The following is a 25,285-nucleotide window of genomic DNA, read 5'->3' as shown; positions in this document are numbered from 1 at the left end:
TAATCATGCCGACGCATACGGACATGTTCACTTAGAGCTTTGTCAAACTTGTCAGCCAGTGTTATTTTGAGCGGAAGTGACCCCAAACAATCAGTCAGCTTTCTCTTATTGTTTCATGCTATAGTGCGCTTATCAACAAGCCTCAAACTGCAGCTTGCACTTGCATTGCCATACAATTTTCAGGTGATACATTCCAAAATGCTAAATCGCATGAAATCAATTCATGTACTTCATGTACAATCATTATTGTACTATAGGCTTAGACTTAGGCTTATAGTAAATACTGCATAGAACTTAAAAGGAATATATTACAAAAAAGTGCAGAATTTGCACACAGACCAAAATAAACCATAGGTCCTCTACAATAAATATAGAGTATTAAACAAAGTACAAAGATGCTTCAAATAGTAATTATTGGCATCTGACATAGGTAGTTATCGTTTTGATCTGAAAAGATCTGCACCAGTTTCTCTATTGTTTGTCTGACAATTCCGACAGAGGCATGGTCCACGGTGTCTCAAAGGTCAGCTAGTCTCCTCTGTGTATTTAGCTGCAGAATGTTGGTTGTCCCGATGTTGGAATCCTTTCCAGTGAAATACAGACACACGTGAGACCGTTTAGCTGTCAGCATTTTAACCATGTTTAAGCCAGCTACTGGCTAACGGTAGGCTAACGTTACCTGCAGCCAAGTGTAGTGTTGACTAGCTGAAGTGCCGTGATACTTCTATTGCCTGTAACGTCTGTTTCGGAGTTCCAGAGAGAAGCTCAGGCGATTAAGTTGCACCAAAATGAGGCACTAAAATTTGAGTTGTCATTCGGTCTGGTAGATACCAGTGGTTTAGGGGGTTTTGGTACCCAACTCTAAGATTTAGGTTTACTCTTTGGCTGTTTCAACAAAAGTCTATATCCTTGACGTTCCACTTCGGGGATTGCTCCGGTGGCAGGAAATTCTACCGGATGCATGTCTGTCCGTTTCCTTCTGCTTTCTTTGTAGGCCTATTGGAATTTTAAACTTGTGTGGATTCATGAGGACTATAATTAACTGCTCCTCAGATCTCTGCAGGGTAAATCCAGACAGCTAGCTAGACTATCTGTCCAATCAGAGTTTTCTCTCAAACAACTATTTTACAGCGGCTCCGTGCGGATCTTAGCGCCGCCCATGATGATTGTGATTGGTTTAAAGGTCCTATGACATGCTGCTTTTTGGATGCTTTTATATAGGCTTTAGTGGTCCCCAAATACTGTATCTGAAGTCTCTTTTATATAGATCTTAGTGGTCCCCTAACACTGTATCTGAAGTCTCTTTTATATAGGCCGTAGTGGTCCCCAAATACTGTATCTGAAGTCTCTTTTATATAGACCTTAGTGCTCCCCTAATACTGTATCTGGAGTCTCTTTTATATAGGCCTTAGTGGTCCCCTAATACTGTATCTGAAGTCTCTTATATAGACCTTAGTGGTCCCCTAATACTGTATCTGAAGTCTCTTTTATATTGACCTTAGTGGTCCCCTAATACTGTATCTGGAGTCTCTTTTATACAGGCCTTAGTGGTCCCCTAATACTGTATCTGGAGTCTCTTTTATACAGGCCTTAGTTGTCCCCTAATACTGTATCTGAAGTCTCTTTTATATAGGCCTTAGTGGTCCCCTAATACTGTATCTGAAGTCTCTTTTATATAGACCTTAGTGGTACCCTAATACTGTATCTGGAGTCTCTTTTATATAGGCCTTAGTGGTCCCCTAATACTGTATCTGAAGTCTCTTTTATATAGACCTTAGTGGTCCCCTAATACTGTATCTGAAGTCTCTTTTATATAGACCTTAGTGGTCCCCTAATACTGTATCTGAAGTTTCTTTCCCAAAATTCCCCCTTGGGCCAAAAAAAACCCCCCCAGGCCCCCCCCAAAAATAGCTTTTTTTTGGGGTTTTCTTTTTTTGTTTTTTTTTTTTTTTTTTGGTTGGGAAAAAAAAAAAAAAAAAAAAGGAGTTTTTGTGTGTTTCCCCCCCCCCCCCCCCAAAAAAAAAAAAAAAAAAAAGAGCCGCCCTTCCCCTCCCCCCCAAAGAGGGGGTTGATGGTTTGTTTTCCTTCTCCTTTCCTTTCAGCAGGGCGGCGCGCCCGCCCCCCCAGGGCTCGGTTTACATCTATCACCATTTCTAGCCACTGGGGGATCATAGGCAGGTTGGGGGAACTCATATTAATGTTAAAAAAACCTCATAAAGTGAAATTGTCATGCCATGAGACCTTTACAGAAATGCAAATAAACCTGAGCATGTTTTTCTCCCATCCTGGAATGCTGTGTGGAGTAGCCAGACCCTCCTCCTCTCCGTAGCGTGTAGATGGTCTGGCAAAGCGAGACTACTTCAACCATGACTGCTCCCCCTCCCCTTTTCTAAGCACTCATTTCTCAAGCTCTACTAATCACATGGATGCAGCAGTTTAGCTAGCTTTGGCTTTCTCGTGCAATTTCTCTGAGCTGCTTTGACCGGGAGAGCGGGAGAGAGAACAGCCATGTTGTTCATCATACCATGCCTATTTGGCTGGAAAGAGGTCACGTAGGATGACATGAGTGAACACAGATGTAGAAGAAATGAATGGAAGTGAGGCAGCACAGACTCAAACCATCAATTTATTGTGACCGTCACAAAATGATCAAACTCTAATAAATTATGGCACTTTTGGCATTACTGATTGTACAAATCATTGTGCAAATACAATAATATTGTACATCTGGCAACACTGAGCTTGAAGCGTCTGTGTTGGAATACTGGTGTGGACCATGTTTCTGCTCTTACTCTCTTCTTCTTCTCAACACAAGGAATTATAATGTAACGTAATTGGTTGCAACCAGAGCTAAGGACAAAAATGTACATAGGTACCATGGAAACCAATTCAACGCCTTAAGGTTAGAATAAAGAAAATTACATTGAAAAGAAAATGACAATGACAATTAGCAGCCCTCAAGTCACTTATAACTTTCATATTAATTATATATTTTGAGTTATATATTATGTTAAATGATCCTGAATGTAGAATGTAGAATTTGACACTGGAACGTAAGGTTTTTATGTTCCAGTGTCAAATTCTACATTTTATCTATTAATGCATTGATATGATGTATCCAGCATGGCACACACTGTTATAAATAATGTGTAACCACCCTTTAGTCTATGAATTTATGTATACAACTAGATACATTAATAAGAATAAATAGAAATGTATTTAAATTTGGTGTTGAGGCTGTGTTTTTGTATCTCTAAACCCAAGCAGGGAGAGATCAAGGCATCTTCTCCATGGGGAACCGCAAAGAAACAGAGCTTGCAGGCGGATTCCAAGGTAGAGGTGGGGCGTGACATGCATAGGCAGCAGCAGCTGTAGAAGCAGCAGAAATGAGCAGCAAATTTGTCATAGTTTGTCAAACAGAGGGCCCAATGGGTACCAGCAATAACTTGTTCAAGTTATGTAGCTCACAGCTTAAGCACATACTGTGGACTGTATACATCATATGGATGTAGTCTCTGTGACATTGCTAAGGCTCCTGGTGGCTCCGGCTGTTGCCATCTTGGCAGTGCTGACGTCGGCTAATCCAAATATGAAATATGAGCAAAGAGGTACAGCGTGGATGGAGCTGAGGCGGGCTGAATGAAGCCTGCAGTCCATGTTAGCCTCCTGTGAATACATATGCATAACATGCATAACTTTAAACCTGAAAATAATTTAAATGGTGAGTTATAGTACAGTTGTCATGAAGATTTTGGCCTACCTATAGAGGCCAACATCGTTTTATGTGCCCTTTTTGGCACTTCCGCATTGGCTTCATTTTTTGGGCACCAGAGGTTGCTGCTTGGTTTAGCCTCATGATTGCTCATCTATGTACAGTAGCTCTTACTTTAACTGGTCCATGCTGGACACACATTAGCCCAGCTGACTGCATAAATCTGCCCCTGTGTGGTTACTGCTCTTGTTGCACTTCGTTTCCAATAAAAATATGTTCAAAGGCTACAGGCGAAGGTGAGATCGGAAGCAGTTTCAAACAGAGTTTTCACTTTCACAACAAGCACCACACCCACAACACCAATCACACCTAACAAATGTAAGGCTAATATTTACTCTCCTCTGGTTTAGTCTCCATAAACACGTGGGATGCTTTTTTCTCTCTTTAGCTGCTAAGCTGTGCTATACTCACCAGCTAGTTGCTACCTGTGTCTGTCTGCAGCTTCATGCTGGACCAGTCTAAGCTTTTTACTAACAGCTGCCTGCTGCAGTGGGAAACACCCCTGACCAGAACCAAAACAGTAACGTGTGTGCCTTAAATGGGAAAGGAATGAGCTAAATGAGGCTAATGAGCTAGGGCTGAAGGGTACTGCAGAGATGGTGATAATTAATTTAGGGGTTTGGTCACTATATTTGGTCATTTGACACATTCTTCACATGAAAATATTGACTAGTGCAGCTACAGAGACTTTATCAGTTGTAAGTCGACTTTAATACACTGGCTTACTGATGTCCCTGTGGCTCTTTATACTGCTGCCCAACAGACTGGATCAGTGAACACACGTACTCCATCAGAGCAAACTATTGGAACTAGCCAATGGCAAAACATTTTCAAGTAGTTCTTTACAGTAATGAATGTCTTTTACAAGCATTGAGCTTGAGTCAGGAAGAGACTTAAAGCGTGTTCTGATGGCTTGCTTCAACATCACTGATTTTGATTGATTCCAAAATAAAACACATAATGGAAACCTTGACTGACCTGATAGCATTATCACAAAAAAAACATGCATGTATTATCCAAATTACCATGACAATAATGTGACCACACCCCCACCACACCGGAAAACTGTATTAACTATATTTTAGAACTAGTATAAAAATCAACAAATTACTACTACCATTCAGCAAATCCATGGAGGTTGTTGCAGTAGAAACGAGCCATTGGCACACTGATTTCCTTGTGCTATCAACCATTTTGTTTCAGTAAATAATGGATGAATGAGTCAATAAAGGTTTAGTTCTAAATGAAACCGAGCACATTTGTATGCAACAGGAACACTGTCATACAGTAGTACCAATTCATTTTAAACCAGTTGGATTCTGGCATTATAGCCCTGCAGCCTCCTTACACTTGAATGCTTGTTCATGCTTGTGCCATCCTTCGCCTATTCATCTACTACTTCCATTCAAAGACCGCTATGCTCCAATCTAGCCACCAACATTCAGTGAATGCTCACTGGGGATTGTTCACTGATGCCGAGAGTCAGTGTTTTTACTAATGCATGGATCCTCCAATGAATGTTAGCCTGTGTTCGCTATTGTTACAATACCGTGGCTGTGTGTGTAGTGACTCACTGTCAATGATTGTTCCATTGTAAAGCTTCAGAGACAATACCCCAATTTTGCAAATCCCAAGTAGATTGTGTTATTTGACTTGGTAACTGTTTTTTGAGTAACATTTTAAGAAACTCTCTCTTGATTTGTATTTTAGGGAGTCATTTTCTGAAAGCTGGGAGCATAAACTACAGATATATTAGGATTTATGTCAAAGCCACATCTCGTGAATTTATATGGTAAAAATATATTGGTGCATACTTTTTTAAATGGAATTATTGTATTACATATTTTCAAGCATGACAGGTGCAGGTACACTTCACTGCATCTCAAAAACGACACTGACATATAAAATACTGCAGGCAGCTTTGCCTTTCATTGGGGTTAACAGCTAAAACTGTTTGCACATTTGATATATTTCTGGAGTTTGAAGAGCCTTGCTTCACTTATACTGACAAAATATGTGCTATAGAGCTGCATGAGTGATGTGATCCCCAGGAAAGGAGTCAAGGTGATACATTGTCACACTTTCAATCTCCTTAACAGACATAAGTTGTGTCAACTGTGAGTAATATGAGGCCATAAAATTTGACATGTCATACATTTCAGTGAAAACAACAACAACAAAAATAACTTTAACTGTGCTGCGCTTCCAACTGTTTTCTAACAGGGCTCCCTGGGTTCTTCTGTGTGATGAAGGGCACTGTGGTTAGCATGATTTACAATCCCAATTTAGGCTAAGTGACATTTGATGGCATAAATATTAAGTAGAAGCGGATGCGTACACTGATCATCAACAGCTAATAAACTGAAGCTTCATTTTCACAACCAATTTGACTCACTGATAATTGCAATCCATCATTTTGAGTCCTTGAGATCAATGGGCAGAACCAAGCAGTGATGTTGTCTAGCCGGCTGTAGGTGTGTCATTATGATAAATGGCTCAATCAGCTGGAGCTGAGGAGGCCATACCTTATGAGTCACACACAGATCAGAAAAGTTGAGGGAGTTTTGGCCGCAACTTTATCTTGTGCCACTATCAGTTTGATAAATGTGCAGCCTCGAGGGAAGAATCATGTATTGAGAAGGAATTAGTGTGTGGAGAAGAGTCTGCCCCGAGCAGCAGATTGTTGGAAGGATAATGCTGTTGTACAGGGCCGGCCACACCAAGAGCAATAACTATACATTTAAAAATCATTCTAACTCAGTGGCGTGACTTTTAATAGCTCTGTATAATTTCCTATTTTTCATCATTAGTACTTTGAAAGTATTTCTCATGTCACACTACGACAAACCACTAGGAGTGAATCTTGTGTTTTGGATGTTATTATCATACTGTCTGTCCCGCCCCCCCATGGCTCTCTGGAGCTCTGTGCGCCGCTGTTGCCTGGAAAACTGGAGTCTGGTGTCGGGGTCCCCTTGGTTTGGTACCCAAATGCACGAATATGTAGGATATTACCACAGACATTGCTGTAATCTTACGTTACAATGTCTGCTGTATTGGTGTTATATCAGTCCTTCCAGAAAAATGCGGAGTTTTTTTGTGATTGTTTCGGGCAAAAATCTTTGATTATGCGGCATGTTTTCTTAAAAAATATTTATGCAATTTTATGCAATGAAATTGCGGGAACTTGCAAAAATTGCGGGAACTTGCAAAGATTGCGGTTTGATGAAAAAGAGAAAAGAAAAGTGATTCCCCAACACCCTGCTTTTCAATGATGTTCACGTCGCTTCATAACGTTCCCATGGCAACAGGGGAAAATGCCTGCTCTTGTGTGAAGTAAACACAACATTTTTCAACAAGATATATGTGACTTTTTTGCAACGAAAATGCGGGGATTATGAAATCATGCAAGCCCCGCATATTTTGCGTGGAAATCGGCAATTTAGGTGGCGAAAGTGCTGCGTATTTAAAGAAATGCGGCCCCCGCATAAATATGCGGACTTCTACTGATTATGCATTGAATTATGCGATCGCATAATCGCGTTTTTCTGGAGGGACTGATTATATGTATTTTGACGCCACTGTTTACAGAACGTTATTGTTCAGCAGTGTGGATGCTCACATTGTTATAGTTATAGTAGTCTTTCTTTGTGTTGGCGTTCTAACCTCCGGTGGATTTCTGAGGACTATGGTTAACTGCTCCTCAGATCTCTGCAGGGTAAATCCAGACAGCTAGCTAGACTATCTGTCCAATCTGAGTTTTCTGTTGCATGACCAAAACAACTTCCCGAAGTTATTTTGCGGAAGTCGCCGTGTCTCCGTCCGGCGCTTAACACCGCCCATGACAATTGTTATTGGTTTTAAGAAAATGCCAATAAACCAGAACACGTTTTTCTCCCATCCTAGAATGCTGTGTGGACTAGCCAGACCCTCCTCCGCAGCACTGTGGAGGAAGGTCTAGTAAGTAACTATAGTTATATTTATGGTTACAGTTACCGTTCTGAACAGCCCTTAAGTCTTTTTAAATCCCAATGAAGAAACTAAACACACCAGTGTACTACTGTGTTAATACAGATTTGCCTCACAAAGCAATTATTTTTCCAAAGGAACTCTTCACCTACAGTCACTAACAGAGACAAAGTACTGCCCTCACTAATGTAATACATCATGTTGAGGAGCATAGGCACATTGCAAATGTAAAAATGAGCTTCATTCTGCTGGACTTGAATGTAGAAGAAGAACATATTACCGATATTACTGAACATGATATCATCATCATCAACAACAACAACTGTTGTTTCTGTTTCATCCATTTTAATCCATCCACATCATCATGTTTACTGTTGGCAGGATTGATGATTGTGGAAATCTTCAGGAGACTTGAAATGGCTTAAGAGGACAATTACGCTCACAAACGCAGCAATTTGTCTCTCTGAGTTGTTGCCATGCAGTATAAATGACAGTAAAAGCTCATGAGTGTGCATGTAACCGGAGGTCAGGCACATTATACGACCTTCGGAGAAAACAAATGGTTAAAAAATACAACTAAAAACGTAATACAAAATTATTAACGGACGTTCATCATCACCTTCATAGTGTGTTTCATGTGGGGCTGATACATCTCTTTCTTCATTTATTAATTTAGTATGGTTTTGTTGAACATAGTGGATGCTCAGAAATAATATTAGTTTGGTGATGTCACACAGCAGGTTGCAAAGGGAGATCAATGATCTCTAATTATGGAGAGAACATGAAAAAGAAAACTCAAATAAATTGCTTTTGCAAGAGAAGAAATCAATAAACACAACTAGTTTGCGAGTTCTTTACATCTTTATTCTAATATTATTTTTTCTCTTTAGAAACCATTGCTCCTGCTTTATATATACTGTGCTCAGAATACAAAGGTGGTATTAAGGAACAATGTTCTATTATTTTTAACTAGTACAGTGCCTGTTCAAAACGTTTTCAAAATTGCTTGGCCTCCTTGTAGCTTTCTCCAGAAGCATTCACCCCGAAATAACTTACAGCAGGCCCTCAAAGCCCTTAATATGAAACCCCACTGTATACTACTGACTTACTGTGTACTTCTACTTCAGTGGAAAACATTGTACTGCTACATTTACCTGACAGAGAAATGTTACTGGTTACATTGCAGATTCAGATTTTACTCACAAAATACCCAATTATAATATGATGCATCATTATTCATTAAGCTATCCGGAATTACATAAGTGTTGAAAGCTCCACCTTGAACAGACGTTAAGTAATGTAAAGTGAGGACACTCATGGCTTAGCCCTGACATCTGTCAGGGGATTCAGAGGATCCTCTCGTGGCACTTTTATTTCCATAATCAAGCTCTGTTTTGATGCTTTTTTTATGCACTCTGGCCCCTTATTTACATTCAAAGTATAAAATTATCCGTACCCTTATCCGTAAATTAGTTTCAGTATCACTGCTGTAAAAAAACATGCAGGGATTCAAATCAACTAATCTTTTCTTAGTTAGTTAGTTAATTCAACTTAACATTTTTATAAACTTATTTATTTTCAGACTACTTCAGAATTTATAAACATGAGTTCTACTGACTTGAAATCTTTGGACTTAAAAACATGAGTTGAATGAATGCACTGCTGAGAGTTAACTCAACTCATTAAATCAATTGTCTAAAGAAACATGATTAGCATATTAGCAGACTTCCCATCATGCATTGTTTGAGAGTTAAAACTCTCCAAAGACACTTGTGGTTTGTAGCTTTAAGAAAACAAACGTGATGGAAACGTGTTTGTCAGTTTGACTGAACAGTTCAGTTCAAACTTCCTTCAACTTAAGATCTTTAGTTTATTGAACCTGGTTTCTCAAGATGAGTTGGTTGGTTTTCGATTGTTAAAGCTCATAAGATAACTTTGAACTAATTATTCAACCTAAGTTCAGTTACCTGGTTTATTTAAATGAACAACAGGTAACCAACTACAACTGATTGACAGTGTAGTGTTCATTTATTTCAATGTGTAGCTGATAACCTTCATTAAGTTACAAATATACCAGTACATATCTTGCATTCCTAAAGGACGTATTAAGCCACCATCACTGTCTTACATTGTAAAGAACTGAAGTATATAAATAAGTAAAAATAAGTCACAGCTGATGTTCTTTCGGAAGCTCTCAAAAAGTGATAATTACCAGATACTGTAAGTGTGCAGAAACATGATCAGAGTGTGTAGGTGTCAATGTGCATTTTGTCTGCATAAGTAGCCTTTACATAATCATTTTGTTAGTTATGCATAATTAAACCATAATCTAAAGGCATTTAGGCTTCACTATTAAAACAGCTTAAGCAAAAAGCAGTTGTGCTCCTTAATGGTACTAACTTAAATAAAAATGAGCTGATGAAGACATTTCGTGTGACATTCTTTTGAAATGTGGGGTTCTTTCAAGGTATTTAATATCAAGGGAGTCAAACACACAATATTCAGCAATTCCTATAAATTGGACTGACATTAGCAAGCTTCTGCTCAGGGATCATCAATCATCCTCATAATTACACTTTGCCCAGACTAATGGAAATGAGAAGGTCTTAGTGCTTTCATTTGGACAGGCTCACTTAAGAATGTTGAATTTGAGATAAGATAGATTCCTTCTTGTGCAAGCCAGAATATGGAAATACTTTGAACATCTAAACTTGGTATGACTTCACACCTGTCACATGTATTCTTAGCTTAATTTGCTCATGCAAATGAGTGTTGTGGAACGTACTCAACCTGCCTGAACTCCCCAACGCACAGGCTCATTTTCCTCTGTTCTTTACAGACATTGAAAATGAAGGCAACGCTTATACATGCTCAATAACAGTCAGAGTGACAGTCCAATTAATCCCAATAAATAAAAGATGAACAAAACCAACAGCAGGGTGTATGTTCCAGCAAGGCATGTCATTCAGCAAATACACACCCTGTCCTGCATTCTTTAACTCGCTCTCGTAGGAACTCATTTGCAGCGCTTTATGTCAAAGTCAGCTCTTTTTCTGCACCTCTCCAAAACACACACACACACACACACACACACTTTAAACAACCTCATGACTGAAAGAATACCGCTTCAAAACTTCACAAAAGTGGCAGTCTCTCCTATCGCTCTCCTTTCTATCAGCTACTGACAAGGTGCCCTTGAGCAAGGTGGGTAAGAGGCAGCTACCCAGTCAGTAGATGAGATGAACGGCAGCGGTACAGGGCAGCTCCTAGTTGTGAAGTTATGTACAGAATGTGTAGGAATGTGAAGCAGGGCAGCACTGAAAAAGAACATGCACACTCAGCAATTCCCTTCCCTGGATGAATAAAGCAGAAAGAAACATGGAAGATAAGGCTTGATGTTGTGTTGGTACCGACAATTTTCCATACTCAAAATCACAAGATGTTAAAAAGAACATATAACTGTAAAAATAACGATTAATACCTGACAAGAGTGCAAGGGTACATGATAACATTGTAACAGTAAGATGCTTTTACTGCTGCCATTGTTTTTTTTTCTGTTACGTCACTTGGCCAAAGCCATGCCTGTACAGGTCGTCGGTGGTGTATACATGCAACAGTACAGTATAGTATTTGGAAAAATCCAGCTAACATATTCAGGTTTCACATAAATGGGAGACTTTCTACCCCCGTATTTCCGGCACCCTTGGTCGGACGACACCCATCGTCAAACCTGGCCTTAAGTTTGATCTCAACTTGAACTAAAGTTTTGTGACTGCATCTTGAACGCCTGTGATGCTATCGAGGTGACAAATGTGGCAGCGGACAGACATACAGACAGTGTGCTGTGCCCTCTAAAAACTTAGGGAAAACCCTGGCCATGGACAAACAATGTAAGTTGTTTAATTTTGAGGAGTTGCTGGACTTAACTTCCCAAAAATGCCAAACTATTCCTTTAAGGCTTGGGCAACTCTTTGGATACTGAAATGTGTGGTGATCACACATACAGGACTCTTTCTGGTCCTGTGATTATTGTCAGGTGACAACGTGGACATTCAGCATCACACACATTTTTGTTTCCTAATAAAAAAATAAAATAAAACATTTTGGACTTCCGTAAATCAAATAGGCATCTTCACAGCTTGCTGGTGTTAATGATAATAATTCCAACTGAACTTGGTTCATGTTAATACAGTTTTATACAACATGCTGTAGAATGTGCACTAATACAACTACCACTAACTACAAACACTAAATAATAAATAACCGTATTTGCAGTAAAGTTGTTAAACTCCACATACATTAGTCCCATGCTGAGCTTGAGGTAAACACATACTGCAGGAGATCCACATTGGGCAACACATGAGGAAACAGGGAGAGCTGATGTCAAAACATGCATTATCAAGATATTTTTTTGATTTTTTAAATATTTCTGTTTTCTACATATTCTGTTTCATACTTTTTATCTTTGAGTTACAGCCAGCCTACAGCACATAAGCAATCGGTCTTATGTTCAATTAAGCTAAACTGTGGTTTGCCAAATGACTTTTGATTATGCCATCTGTTGTGGATTTGATGAGGGTTTCATACTCAATGATATAAGCATGTGTGATGTGTGTTCGGGCATTAATAATGTGAACAACAAGGCAACAAGATAGCCAAAGAGAGCATGCCTTATGCAATTAGTATTGGTTACAATGCATAAACAAGATAAGTAGTGCTACTAATTACTTTTTGATAAGGCATGTCATTCTTAACTTAGTAACTTAGTTTCCCATTAACAGCCCCAACACTGTGCATGTGCATGACTTACAATTGCACCTGAGTGAGTACATCTACTTACATACAGTAGTACTTAATGAAGGCTAATGATCCTTGCATGATTTCCCTATAATGCAACCCGGCAAATTCATCAGTGCTGCAACAACTATCAGGCACCCGAGCCAGTCTGTCATATTCCATCCAGCCTGGTATGAGACTGCTATGTGTGATACAATGACTGCCATGAACATAATGTAGCCATTTGGAATGCATCCAAGCCTGTGCAGCACAGTTGTTTGTGTGATATAAGTACAAACTGTGAAACTGAAATCAAATTTGTGACCGACTTGTATGTTTCTCCAACATTAACTTAATTATATGATGATAAGTAATTGGGCATACCATCTTTAAACACTTTGTCCCCACCTGTTCACAACACAGGGGTTTCAACCTGGAACCTGTTTCCCATCCATTGGTGTCCTTAGTGAATAATGTGGACAAAACTCTTTTAAAGTGTTGAGCGGGGACTATGTAACCGGCAGCCGCAAATCGGGCTGCAATTCGTCGACTTTTTGTGAAAGAGTAAGATCCTTTTTGATTAACCAGAACTGCTCTGACATCGCTCTCGACAAACCCACCAGACTCCATTTAAATAAACCATACTTTTAGTATTTGTATAAAGCATATTCCCACATGTAAATGCCTAAATGATGTGTTTATTTCAACCAAACCAGAGTGGTGATTGTTGGATCAGTGGAACGATGAACCAAGACGGCTTTTTATAGTTTATTTTTATTTTTTTCAGCCTGGTGGGTTTGGCAATAGCGATATTGGGGATTTTCAAAAAGGATCTTACTCTTTAACAAAAAGGTCTATCTCTGTAGGGATCCTTTCCATAATGCTGTCAGAATAATAATCTGAGTCTGTCAGTTGCAAGAACAGAACTTTTAGTGGACGCAAAGTGAAAGTGAGCAATTGCCCAATAAGGTTCAGGTTCAGCTTCAATTTATTCACAAAAGTTAAAAGACAAGTACAATCATAAAACATAATGAAGATATTTGAAATGGGACACCCTGGTAAACTATTTAAAGCTTGTGTGAAGGGGCCCAGACACTAGCAAATAATACACATTATAAATACAAACAAATTGTTTGATCAAAAAAGTAAATATGGGGGCACCCTCTAGCTCACCCAGTAAGGGCATTTGCCCCATGTAGGCTGAGTCCTGCAGCGGCGCAGGTTCGATTCCGACCTGCTGCCCTTTGCTGCGTGTTGTCCCCCATCTCTCTCCCCCTTTCATGTCTATCCACTGTCACTTGTAATAAAGGAAAAAAAGCCCCAAAAAATAATCTTAAAAAAAGTAAACAGTAACATTTACAACCTACACTAATAACTTACATTGCAGCTTGTTTTGCCACTGCGAACTGCAGCCATCTTGTTTAATAGTGGACCATTTTAAAAGATTGTTGTTCCCATCAGTCACAAAAACATAGGAAAACAGGGTCTGGGTTGAAAAAAAGGAAGTTACCCTTTAAGGTTTAAGTTTTAAGAAAGGCTTAAATCTCCCTCACGGACCGTGTTTGCATTAAAACCTGAGTTGGTAGAATGAAAGGTAAATGCATACACCAATGCATCACATTTCCCCTGTCAGACTTCACATAATCTCCTTCACATAATCCCTTTGAGGTGAGAAATCGTATTTCTCTCACTTCAGGTACGTTGTGCACATATTAGCATTTTCAGACATCAGGCTCATTTAACATAATATCAGGACATCAGGCTCCCCTGTGACACCAACGCAAAGCTGTTCTTGTGCCTCGTGACCAAGTCCAGTGAGTCATGTATTCCCCTCAGTGGGAGGATATGGAGCCTAAAGGTTAAAGGGCAACGCTGGCATTACATCCATTCATCAACACACAATGCAAAGTCCTTTCAACAAAGCATTCTGTGCTGCCCGCTCCACTGATCAACACATCTTGGTTGCTTGCACATGCTACTTCATCACGGACATAATTCTTCATTATTATCGATTATCTGCCTACATTGTTGGGATTAACTGATCAATATTTCTTTCAAATGGCAGTTAGTCAAAATTGATTTGTACAATAATGCCTAACAAATAGTGATTTTTTTTTTTTTTTACGATCCTGATCTTTAGAAAATGCAGCAGATGCTGTAATCCAATTTTGAATTCACTCAAACTAAAGATTGATTTAGTAATTCCTGCATGAAATCTTCAACATTTCTGATAAGTTGACAAGTGTGTGAGGTGGAGGGAACTTTTTCTCAGTCCTTGTGGGAGAATCCTTGGCAGGACTGAACCAACACCGAAATCATAAAAAAATACAACTTCTCATCTTTGTCCCAGCAAGCCTCACAGAGTCAGATGATTTGTAAACAGAGAGCGTAAGAAATAAAGCGGGTATAAGGCTATATCTCAACAATAGTGCACCACTCAACAGAGGAGCCACAGACCAGAAAGAAGAATGCAAACATAGACTTACAAAGAACAGAGACTGGGGAATAGAAGAAGTCTTACCTGGGAACACAAGGACAGCAAACACCCATGACAGGATGATGAAACAAACCGAATTATACATGCTTCCTAAACAGAGCTGATTCTGATCTGCTCGTTTGTTTTAAAGACACTCTTTTTGTATTTTCCCACAGCAGGGCTTCAGAGAGCTGCTCAATTTGCTTTCTATTTTTTTTTCTCTGCCTTTTTTCCTGAATGTCAGTTTGGATAGCTTCTCATCCCCACTGGTTGTAGTGAAGATGCTTTAAATCCAGTGCAAGTAGTAGCTGGCGGCACACACACACACACACACACAGAGGCTGGCTCCTCGCGCAGTCGATCTCCCTCTCTTCCGCGTACTACAGCACACAGAGGGACCAGCACTCTGCAAGGCTGGGGGGAGAGGAGGGGGCGGGCACTCTCTGCTCAGCTGCCATTGGCTGAAGCTTCTGTCGATCACCTGTGAACAGTCCTAGCTCTGTTTTTTTTTCTGTTTTTTTTTTGGCTGCTGTGAATCCTCAACCCTGCGTTCCTTTCTCTGCCCTTTGACAGAACTAGAGCAGGATTAAAAAAGATGATGCCAGATTGATATTCAATAAAGGCTAAAAAAATATTAATGCAGAAGGTGATCTGGGACTGGGGCAATTTTATGAAAATCATCCCTTGATGTGATTCTTTTTGTCTTGAATGTGTTTTAATGAGGGATTTTGATGCAGTGTTCTGACAGTTGGGACTGCGTTAACCAGTGGAAGCACATAGTGTTCGTTTGGGGAGAATAGAAACACTGCTGGACAGAAAGAACCATAATGAGGTGGCACTCAATGAGTGTTGAGATTCGTCCTCAAATTCTCACTGCTGCTATTTTAAGTGAAGTCAATGGTGTTGAGGTGTGATTCATTTTAAAGCTTGGCTCAAGTTCCCTGCCAGAAGTGTAATATATGCTTGTGCTAAAACCTAGCCATACCCAGCAAGGTGTTGTAGTTAGATGTATCTGCATTTATAATATAGTTCAAGAACTACAATGAAGTTCTTAAAAGCCCTTTACTCACCGTTAAGGAGTTTGCAAATCCATCCTATCCACTGTGTGGGAAACAAGAAAAAAGAAAAACGTACACATCTACGCTTCTCTTTATCGGAGGTGGGGAAATAAACCAGTTGTACATTTGCCAAACCAATCAGTTAGTCTTTATCCATGCTTGCAAAACCCCCAAATACTGTTGGAAACCCCTTCTTAGGCTGCGTTCAGACTGCCTCCATCAGCCATCCAACGGTCCGGCAAAAACGCAGGTCTTTCCATTCATTTTGAATGGGGCTAGTGCATTTAGGCTGCGGCAGAGTTTGTCGCAGGGGGTACATAAAAAAAGTTAAGACTTAACTCAACTTTTGGAGAAAGCAACCCCACATACGTGTCATGTCACCGGAGATCAGACCGTGGCGCATCTGGAACGCAGCGCAGACGCGCCTGGTGGAAAATAGGGAAATACTGCCGGGGACTTCCTATGACACACTGAGCTCCTCTCTCTCTCTCTCTCTCTCTCTCTCTCTCTCTCTCTCTCTCTCTCTCCTTTTGTGGGCATTCATGTGCCAGTAATGCATGTTAATAACTTAGCTTCTTCTCCTGAGTCTTGTGCTTTCTTATCTCGCAGATTTCCTCGGATTGTGGTGGCACCTGGATGGTGGTTGCAGCTGCTGCCCCGGTCCTCCAAGATGTCCACTGATTTTTACTACAATTATTATTTCTAAGCAGAGTTCTATAATTTTTACTGTTACTATAGACCTTTTCAGTGGAATTCCATTGCTAGGCAATAGCCAGGCCCCTTGTTAACTTCCTGTCACTTACATACACTGCAACAAGAAATCAACTTGGGGCCATTTAGAATGTGTATGTTTACAACTGTGAAAAGGTCTATAATTGCCACTGTTTATCATGTAATTTCATTATAGCCACTGCTATAATTATTATGAGTCATATTTCTGTATTTATTGTTGATAGGTATTGTCTCACTATTTCTCTCTCTCTCTCTCTCTCCCTCCCTCCCAACCAGTCGAGGCACATGGCCGCCCACCTAGAGCCAGGAAGTTTTTCCTTCCAATAATTGGTCTTGGGGGAATTGTTGGGTCTCTGTAAATTATAGAATGTGGTCTAGACCCACTCTATATGTGTCTTGAGATGATGTCTGTTATGATTTGACACTATAAAGAAAATGCAGGTAAAAACTGAATATCTTACAGGCGCAGCCACTAATGTTATTGCAGGATTACCATTGTCTGAAGGCAACTATGAACATGCAATCCAAATGCTACACAACAGGTTTGGCAGAAATTACTTTGTTATTAATGCAGATATGACCAAACTTCCAGATCTTGACCTTGTCAGGACAGAGGACATTAAATACAGGGGCAAACGAGCAGGGAGGGAGCAAAGAGGTGAAAAGCATTAGGGACAAATCAGACTCAAACAGGAAACACAGCTAGACTAAGACAGATGAAACCAAACACTACAAAATAATAAAGGAAGTAAACAAAGCGGAACATACAAGATGAGTACAGGAAAACCAGAACAAATAACAAGGAAACAGGAATCAATCAAAACACAGAGCAAGAGTTAACAAAATAAAACAAGAAACATGACAACAGGAACCCACAACCCTAACAGACTTCTATGGGAGTTGTTTCTGACACTTATGTATGGTAGTCTGTTGTGCCCCATTCTAATGAAACTAATACCTGAGGAGATAACTCTGGAGTTTAGCAAGTGGAAGAGAATGACGTCCGAAAGGTTGAGGATCTGATGAACTTCATACAGAAGGAGGTAGGCCGCCGAAAGTGCACTGCTATCATGATCAAGAGTGCAAAGGAGCGCACAAGTAAGGAACATGAAAAATAAACTCACGGCACATAGGAAATGCGCACAAAACCCCACAGAATGACGACAGCATTTGTGCTTCATGATTCAAATTAAATAGACAATTTTTCTGTGAGAAATATGACCACCAAGTCTCAACAGCTCAATGTGATGCCTGTGCCTTAAGTTTTTTTTTTTAAAGGAAGATGCTTTGTGTGTTTTGGAACCAGGCATGTTGCCAAAGATTGTCGCACCAGAGGCATTTCTTATGAGAAATGTAACCGACGACATCACAAAGCCCTCTGCTCCTCTGATGGATCAACAGAGGTAAATGAGCTGGCAGATGCAGTGATTTCAGTGTCTCCCAGTAAAATGCAAATGAGAGACCGTTCTCCTTCTGACTTAGCCTACAAATCCAGACGCACCCTAGTGGCAGCAAATTTTTTTTGCAGCCAGGGTCAGTCTAGGCACTCTCCATTGGCTTGCGAGCTGGAAAAAAACAATTTTGGTCAGGTCAATCACATCGTCAGTGGTGGCGCCAGAGATGTTATTTTGCTGGTGCTTTGGGGGTTTCAGTGAGGGTGCTCTGAAATTTTGAGTTTCCCTTGACGCAAATAGGCTAACGTTACACACACTCGCGCAGATGTGCACCCACCTCTGCCGCGGTTTACTAAGCGAGCGAGCGAACGAGAGAGATTGATTTAAAGTTGCCGATACAACAGCACCATAGAAGTCTGATTAGCCCACCAAACATATTTCAAATACCAGCCAACAAACCGGGTTCAAACAATCATTACTGCAGCTCTCATACAGTGGCTCAGAAGAGTAATGCAGCAGGCCAAATACACCACACATAGCCAAGCACACATATAAAAACACGCGCATGTATCCTCACACAGTTTTCACACTTGCACAAATGGTCAAAATACTGTGGTCATATCTGTAGTGACTTAATAGATCTAAATAAGCCACTGAGGTTGAACCCGTTTTCTGGGCTAAAAATAAACCGATGTCCAGTGCGCTGTATAACTTTAGATTCGGTGATCCATTTATTCACATTTCTGTAAAACACATTTACTGTAATGCTCTTCTACGATAAGAGTAAAGGTCTTCCATGGACCCCTATCAGATCACCCACTGTGGCCTGGCTGTGCAGTCCCCTGGTCTAATGTCATGTACAGCAGGGTGACATTAAGCATCCTCAGCAGCAATCACAGCCGTGGTCAGATCACCTTCCTCCGACCGCTTTTCTTCGGTTCCGAGAGTTCACCATATCTCAGTCTCATTTAGAGGTTTTGATAAAGTCTCCACATCTTGACGTTGAGGGAGTAAAAAACTATCCATTGCTAGCGTTAGACTCACCTCTCTATTCCTAACGGCTCCAAATATTGTGCTCTTCTTCTTCTTTGTGAATACGTTACTGCGGAAGTAAGGTCAAAAGTTCAATGTGTGCTGCACCCTTTGGCCGAATACGATCACCTGTGTTTTTTAGCCTAAAAATAATCGGTTTGTTTTATTAATGTATTTATTCATTTTTCAAATATAGATTATACTATTTACACATTAACGATTCTTTATTTATTTATAAATCACCTACAGCAATTTATTGGGGGTGCTAAGGTGGTGCTATGGCAAACCTAGGGGTAGCTACAGCACCCCCTAGCCCCTTCCTGGCGCTGCTGCTGCACATCGTGTATAGAGTCGGTGGGCGGGCTTATGGCTGCTGTTGCTGAGAACAGCGGTCTTCTGGAAGACTTGGAGTTAAGCTTTTCTTTGAGTAAAGAACAAAGAACAGCACTGAAATCATTCTTAAAAAAGCCAAATTATTGTTTTAAGGTCCTATGGCATGAAAATGTCACTTTATGAGTGGCTAGAAATGGTGATAGGTGTAAACCGAGCCCTGGGTATCCTGCTCTGCCTTTGAGAAAATGAAAGCTCAGATGGGCCGATCTGGAATCTTCTCCTTATGAGGTCATAAGGAGCAAGGTTACCTCCCCTTTCTCTGCTTTGCCCGCCCAGAGAATTTGGCCCCCCATGAGAGAGACATCATGGCTTTCAAACGAGCAACGTGGCAGTTGGTCAAAGCCACAGCCCCACCATCCACCTTGCCCCCCCCCCTCTCTCCTCCTCAATAGCTACAGACACAGAAATGGCACATACCAAGTAAAGCTCATTGTGGGACTGGCTCTAGTGGCTGTAATTCTGCACCAAGGCTGAATTTCGGAAAAGAGACTTCAGATACAGTATTAGAGGACCACTAAGGCCTATATAAAAGAGACTTCAGATACAGTATTAGGGGACCACTAATATCTATATAAAAGAAATTTCAGATACAGTATTAGGGGACCACTAATATCTATATAAAAGAAATTTCAGATACAGTATTAGGGGACCACTAATATCTATATAAAAGAGACTTCAGATACAGTATTAGGGGACTACTAAGGTCTATATAAAAGATACTTCAGATACAATAGGGGACCACTAAGGTCTATATAAAAGCATCCAAAAGAGCACCATGTCATGGGACCTTTAATACTTTTTGGAAGTTCTTTTCCCCCAAAATTAAAATATGTCTGAAAATACATACATACATTAACATGATTCCAACATATAGTTTTATTAGCAAAGATATTAGCCTATTCATAAAAAAGAAAGAAAAAACTCAACCACATTGATCATACACTTACTGGCCTACAAGAAAAGTATCCACTATGGTAGGCATCCACAGAAACAGTTAAGCTTCTGGATTCACTGTGCCTTCCACATGTATGTTTGACATTAAAACATGATATATGAATAAGTAAATATAAGCGTAGTAATGTAGGGCACCATAAAAGAGAATGTGTATAGGCTTTAGGCCACCCAACACCTTATTGTTGGCCCAATTTATTATGCAACTTAATTGTATCAAATATAAATGTGGTAGGTGGTCTCTCTTTTAGGTTAGGGGTCCTTAGCAAAAAAAATTTGAAGACCCCTGGTATTGTAGGGTACCATAAAAAAGAATGTGTATAGGCTTTAGGCCACCCTGCACATTATTGTAGGACCAGTTTATTATGCAACTCAATTGTATCCAATATACATGTGGTATGTGGTCCTTGCTCTGTCTCTCTTTTAGGTTATTGGACCTTAGCCCAAAACACTTTGAAGACCTCTGGTTTAGATTTTAGATGGAGGCATCCTGTGAGTTAAACCTCCCCAAATTAGGTGAAGAGACTCTAAAACTACAAACACTTGGCTCTGGTGACCCTGTCAGTAGGGAGTTGGGTTGGGAACCAGAGGGTCGCTGGTTCAAGTCCCCATATGGACCAAAGCTCCCTCACTCTGACATCTCTCCATGAGTGCATGTATAGGTACTGAGCATGTGCACGTTATTCAGGCCTGTGTGTAATGTGTGTAATAACATTGTAATTTCCCCTAGCGGGATTAATAAAGTATACATTACATTATTATCATCAGAAATGGCCAAAGTAGATCTAGGTGTACTAGAACCACCTTGAGTGTGCGGTTCTATCATGAAGGTAGCAGGAGAAGAAATATGCATGCAACTGGCTGATACATCAGTGAGTGGAATGGAGATCCAGGCGCTGGGAGTATTGATTGGAAGTGATCATTACTGGAAAATTACAGCAGCTCTGTGGATCACTGGTTTCACTGGACAGTAAGTTTGGATGGCGTATACAAGGAACTGCATCCATGCTTAATATCGCCTCAGAAACAGAACCAGCAGATGTTGGAACTCTGCATGTGGAAGAACAAATACATCACACATGCTACTTTTGGGAAACTGAATCCATCGGGATTGGAAAAATGACCCAGGAGACAATGCAATATTTTTTAAAAGTGTGACCAGTTGAGAGGAAGACAGGTGAGCTTACCTTAGAAAAATGAAAACAATGATTTTTGACTATGATGTAACCAAGAAAGGTTTTGATCAGCTCAAGACGTTTAAAATAAATATGCCACTATATGATCAACAGTTCTCCAGAATTATGTCAGGGCAATGTGGAACATTTTCAAAATGATAACCACTCAGAAAACCAAAGATATTTCTCCTTCATAGAGCGGTCATCAAAGTAGTTTTTTTAATATATATATTTTTATTGTATTTTTTTTCAAAACACACAGAACAGCTCAGACATGACAGGAAAGGAAAAAACAGCAGGATGTGGGCATGTGGATACAGTAAATAGAAAATTATTATGAAAGTAAAAATTAACTGTGGCGAGTGAGACTTTTTGGTGTGGAGCACCTTTTTGGCCCGCTCAACACCCAGACCCAAGGAAGACACCGGCAACGCCACCTGGGGAATTTCACCCCGAGAATAGGATTTGACTAGTTAAAACGACCAAAATACAGAAAGCACACAGGTTTGATTTATGCATGAAGCCAGAGACGTAGTTCTGTCAAAAACAATGATTTTATTAATACAATTACTAAAACCAAATACCAGACACTAAATCTGGGGAATAAGTGCTGAGGCCTTACCGGTGGAGGGACAGACACACACAGAGACCCACACCCACCCACACACAGAGAGACCCACACACACACAGAGAGAAAAAAAAAAAACCCACACACACAAAAAAGAGAAGAGAGGAGAGACCACACACACACACAGAGAGAGAGAGAGGGCCCACACACACACAGAGAGAGAGAGAGAGGAGACCCACACACACACACACAGAGAGAGAGAGAGAGAGACCACACACACACACAGAGAGAGAGAGAGAGAGACCCACACACACACACAGAGAGAGAGAGAGAGAGAGACCCACACACACACACACACAGAGAGAGAGACACACCCACACCCCCACACCCACACACACGTGTGAAGAACTCAAAATAAACCAAGGGGGAAAACACAGCACACAGGAGGGAGACCCCACCACCGGGGACACAGACACCACCACCTTAGGCACGCAGCACCTATGGGAGAAGAACATTCAATTAATGTGGGGAGAACATGAATCAATAAAACCAAAAATAAATAAAAAAACAACTTCAATCTCAGGCAAATCTAGGCAGCAAAGGTGTCTTAATGGCTGCCTAGAGCCTAACAACCAAAATAACAAATAAACCATAAAAGGTTTCAACAATGAAAGTCTTTATCACAACTTAAACAGAAATAAACCAAAAATCACTTAATCCTAGCAGCCTAGAGCCAACAAAAATAACCAAGATTAACAGATAATAGAATTTCAACAGAAATGAGTCTTTTTATCAGAACTTAACCCTTATGTTGTCCTTCGGGTCCCAGTGACCCAAAGGACAAAACAAGGGTTATGTACTTTTGTTTACTTTGTTGAGAATTGCTCTCTAAACCCTGTCTCTTGTAAAGTAAGTAAGTAAAGTTTATTTCTAGAGCACATTTAAAAACAGTTTAAGCTGACCAAAATGCTGTACAAACAAACACTAAGGTGCTGTATTAACCCTTGTGTGGTCCTTTGGGTCACCAAGACCCAAAGGACCACACAAGGGTTAAACAAAAGAAATATAAATTAACCAAAAATCACTTAAATCATAATTTAACAAATAAACCCATAAACATAAACCCCAATCTCCATACACATATTAGCAAGCACAGGCAAGCCAAAAAAGGCAAAGCTATCGTTTGTGTCACAATTACTCAAATACAGCCCTGTCGGACACTTTGGGCAACAGATCCTGGCGCTGTGAGACGCGTAGAGACATTCAAAGCCTGGAGTGAGCTTGTGTAGCTACAACCCATTGACAGTGGTTGAAACAGAAGTCAGTTGAGACAAAACAGCAGCGTGGAAGGGAGGGGCTAGTGCAGATTTTACAACCCTGGCGTGCACAAACAAACCAAATTCAGTAACGGTTTAGGATTAAAGAAAATCACGCGATGCCACTGGTATACATACCAGTCAGGGAGCTTCGCACCAATACACCGACAGTGCCGATAGTACAGCTACACAGAGCCTACAATAAAACGGGCGATTACTTAAACACTCATTCAGAAAAATATTCAAAGAGGAGAAAGATTTGTCCAACCTACCAGCAGCAACACTCAACCCGGTTCCGTTACAGGAAAGATCGGGTTTGTGACAGGGAGACACTGCAAAAGACAATCAACTTTGTAATGCCCATCCTAACACAAACGAGGCCTTAAGGTAACCAACAAATTAGCACACTGCATTACCTGTTGCACAACCGTGACTGCACCGCGAAAGGCCCCAGAGCGGAAGTGTGCTTCCAGCAACAAAGAGTGAAGAGGTCAAACCCCCTGCCTATATAGCATGCAGTTACTTCCTGATTGGTCCAGAGAGTGTGAGTGTGATTGAAACCACCTGCGACCAATCAACCTGCTACAATCGTATTTTCCATACAGCCTCCCCCCTCTCAACAATCTGCAGCAGGGCAAAGCAGTATCCAGATGAGAATAAATACAGAGCATATAAACATAGCAAGGCTACAATGCGCTCGTCAGATAGTGGGCACTTAAAATCAAGTCACAAAGACAGGCTAGGCTGGTCTAGGAAATCAACGAAGCAAGGAGGATGACATTGTGGGCCCAATATGCTGCAAGTAAGGGTCCCAGACCTTATAAAAGGCATCTATTTTGGAGTGAAGCATGCACTTGATGTATTCACCAGGAATGCAGTCCATAACAATGTTGTGCCATGATTGTCTTGTTGGAGCAGCAGGTTTGATCCCGAAGAGTAGAATATTCTTTCTAGCAGCAAAAGTCAGTATATTGAAAAGTCTCCTGTGCTTACTATCAGTGATTTTCAATTCAATTCAATTTTATTTATAGTATCAAATCATAACACGAGTTATCTCGAGACACTTTACAGATAGAGTAGGTCTAGACCACACTCTATAATTTACAAAGCCCCAACAATTACAATAATTCCCTCAAGAGCAAGCAGTGCGACAGTGGCGAGGAAAAACTCCCTCAGACAGACCCAGGCTCTTGGTAGGCGGTGTCTGACGGTGCCGGTTGGGGATGTGATGAACAGTGGCGATAATAGTCACATTAATAATGGAAGAGTGACTTCAAATGGTAGTCGTAGTAGTTCATGTCATATCAGGGCGCTGCAGGGCGTTACAGGATGTAGTGTGGCCCAGCAGAGCATGGATGAACGTAGCAGGAAGCAGCAGGGTTCAGCAGGATGCAGCATGACACTGCAGGGCACCGCAGAGCTTAGCAGGGAGTGCAGCAGGACCACGGCGACAGCTGCAACCAGGATCTTGGTGCCAACGTTCTCCAAGGAAATACGCTGGGTGAAAAAACATAAGGACTCCGGGGAGTAAACTTCCCAGAAGCTAGGATTAATAACAAGCATTTCTGGGACGGGATGCACACAAATGGTAATAGAAAGGGAGAAGAGAGAGCAGCTCAGTGTGTCAAAGGAAGGAATTCCCCCGGCAGTCTAGAACTATAACAGCGTAACTAAGA

The 25,285-nt window shown here is 40.7% G+C and overlaps 1 protein-coding gene and 1 long non-coding RNA gene across 2 annotated transcripts in view; both read right to left on the bottom strand.

The window, feature by feature from the left end:
• The window catches only part of opcml (opioid binding protein/cell adhesion molecule-like), a 391,660-nt gene extending 376,295 nt beyond the window's left edge, over positions 1 to 15,365 (bottom strand). Inside the window, exon 1 of the mRNA XM_039777409.1 lies at positions 15,036 to 15,365. Coding sequence (XP_039633343.1) covers positions 15,036 to 15,096 — 61 coding nt within the window. The 5' untranslated portion in view covers positions 15,097 to 15,365. The remainder of the gene's footprint in view (positions 1 to 15,035) is intronic.
• Positions 15,366 to 23,732: 8,367 nt separating this feature from the next.
• LOC120543793 lies at positions 23,733 to 24,139 on the bottom strand. Its single transcript, XR_005636399.1, has 3 exons — positions 24,026 to 24,139; positions 23,882 to 23,941; positions 23,733 to 23,805 (listed from the first exon to the last, which is right to left on the bottom strand). It is a non-coding gene; the product is annotated as an uncharacterized LOC120543793 (long non-coding RNA).
• Between the last annotated feature and the right edge of the window lie 1,146 nt (positions 24,140 to 25,285).

The sequence above is a fragment of the Perca fluviatilis genome, chromosome 16 (genome assembly GCF_010015445.1).
Source record: "Perca fluviatilis chromosome 16, GENO_Pfluv_1.0, whole genome shotgun sequence".
In the NCBI taxonomy this organism is placed as follows: Eukaryota; Metazoa; Chordata; class Actinopteri; order Perciformes; family Percidae; genus Perca; species Perca fluviatilis.
This window is presented reverse-complemented; position numbering and strand designations above follow the sequence as displayed.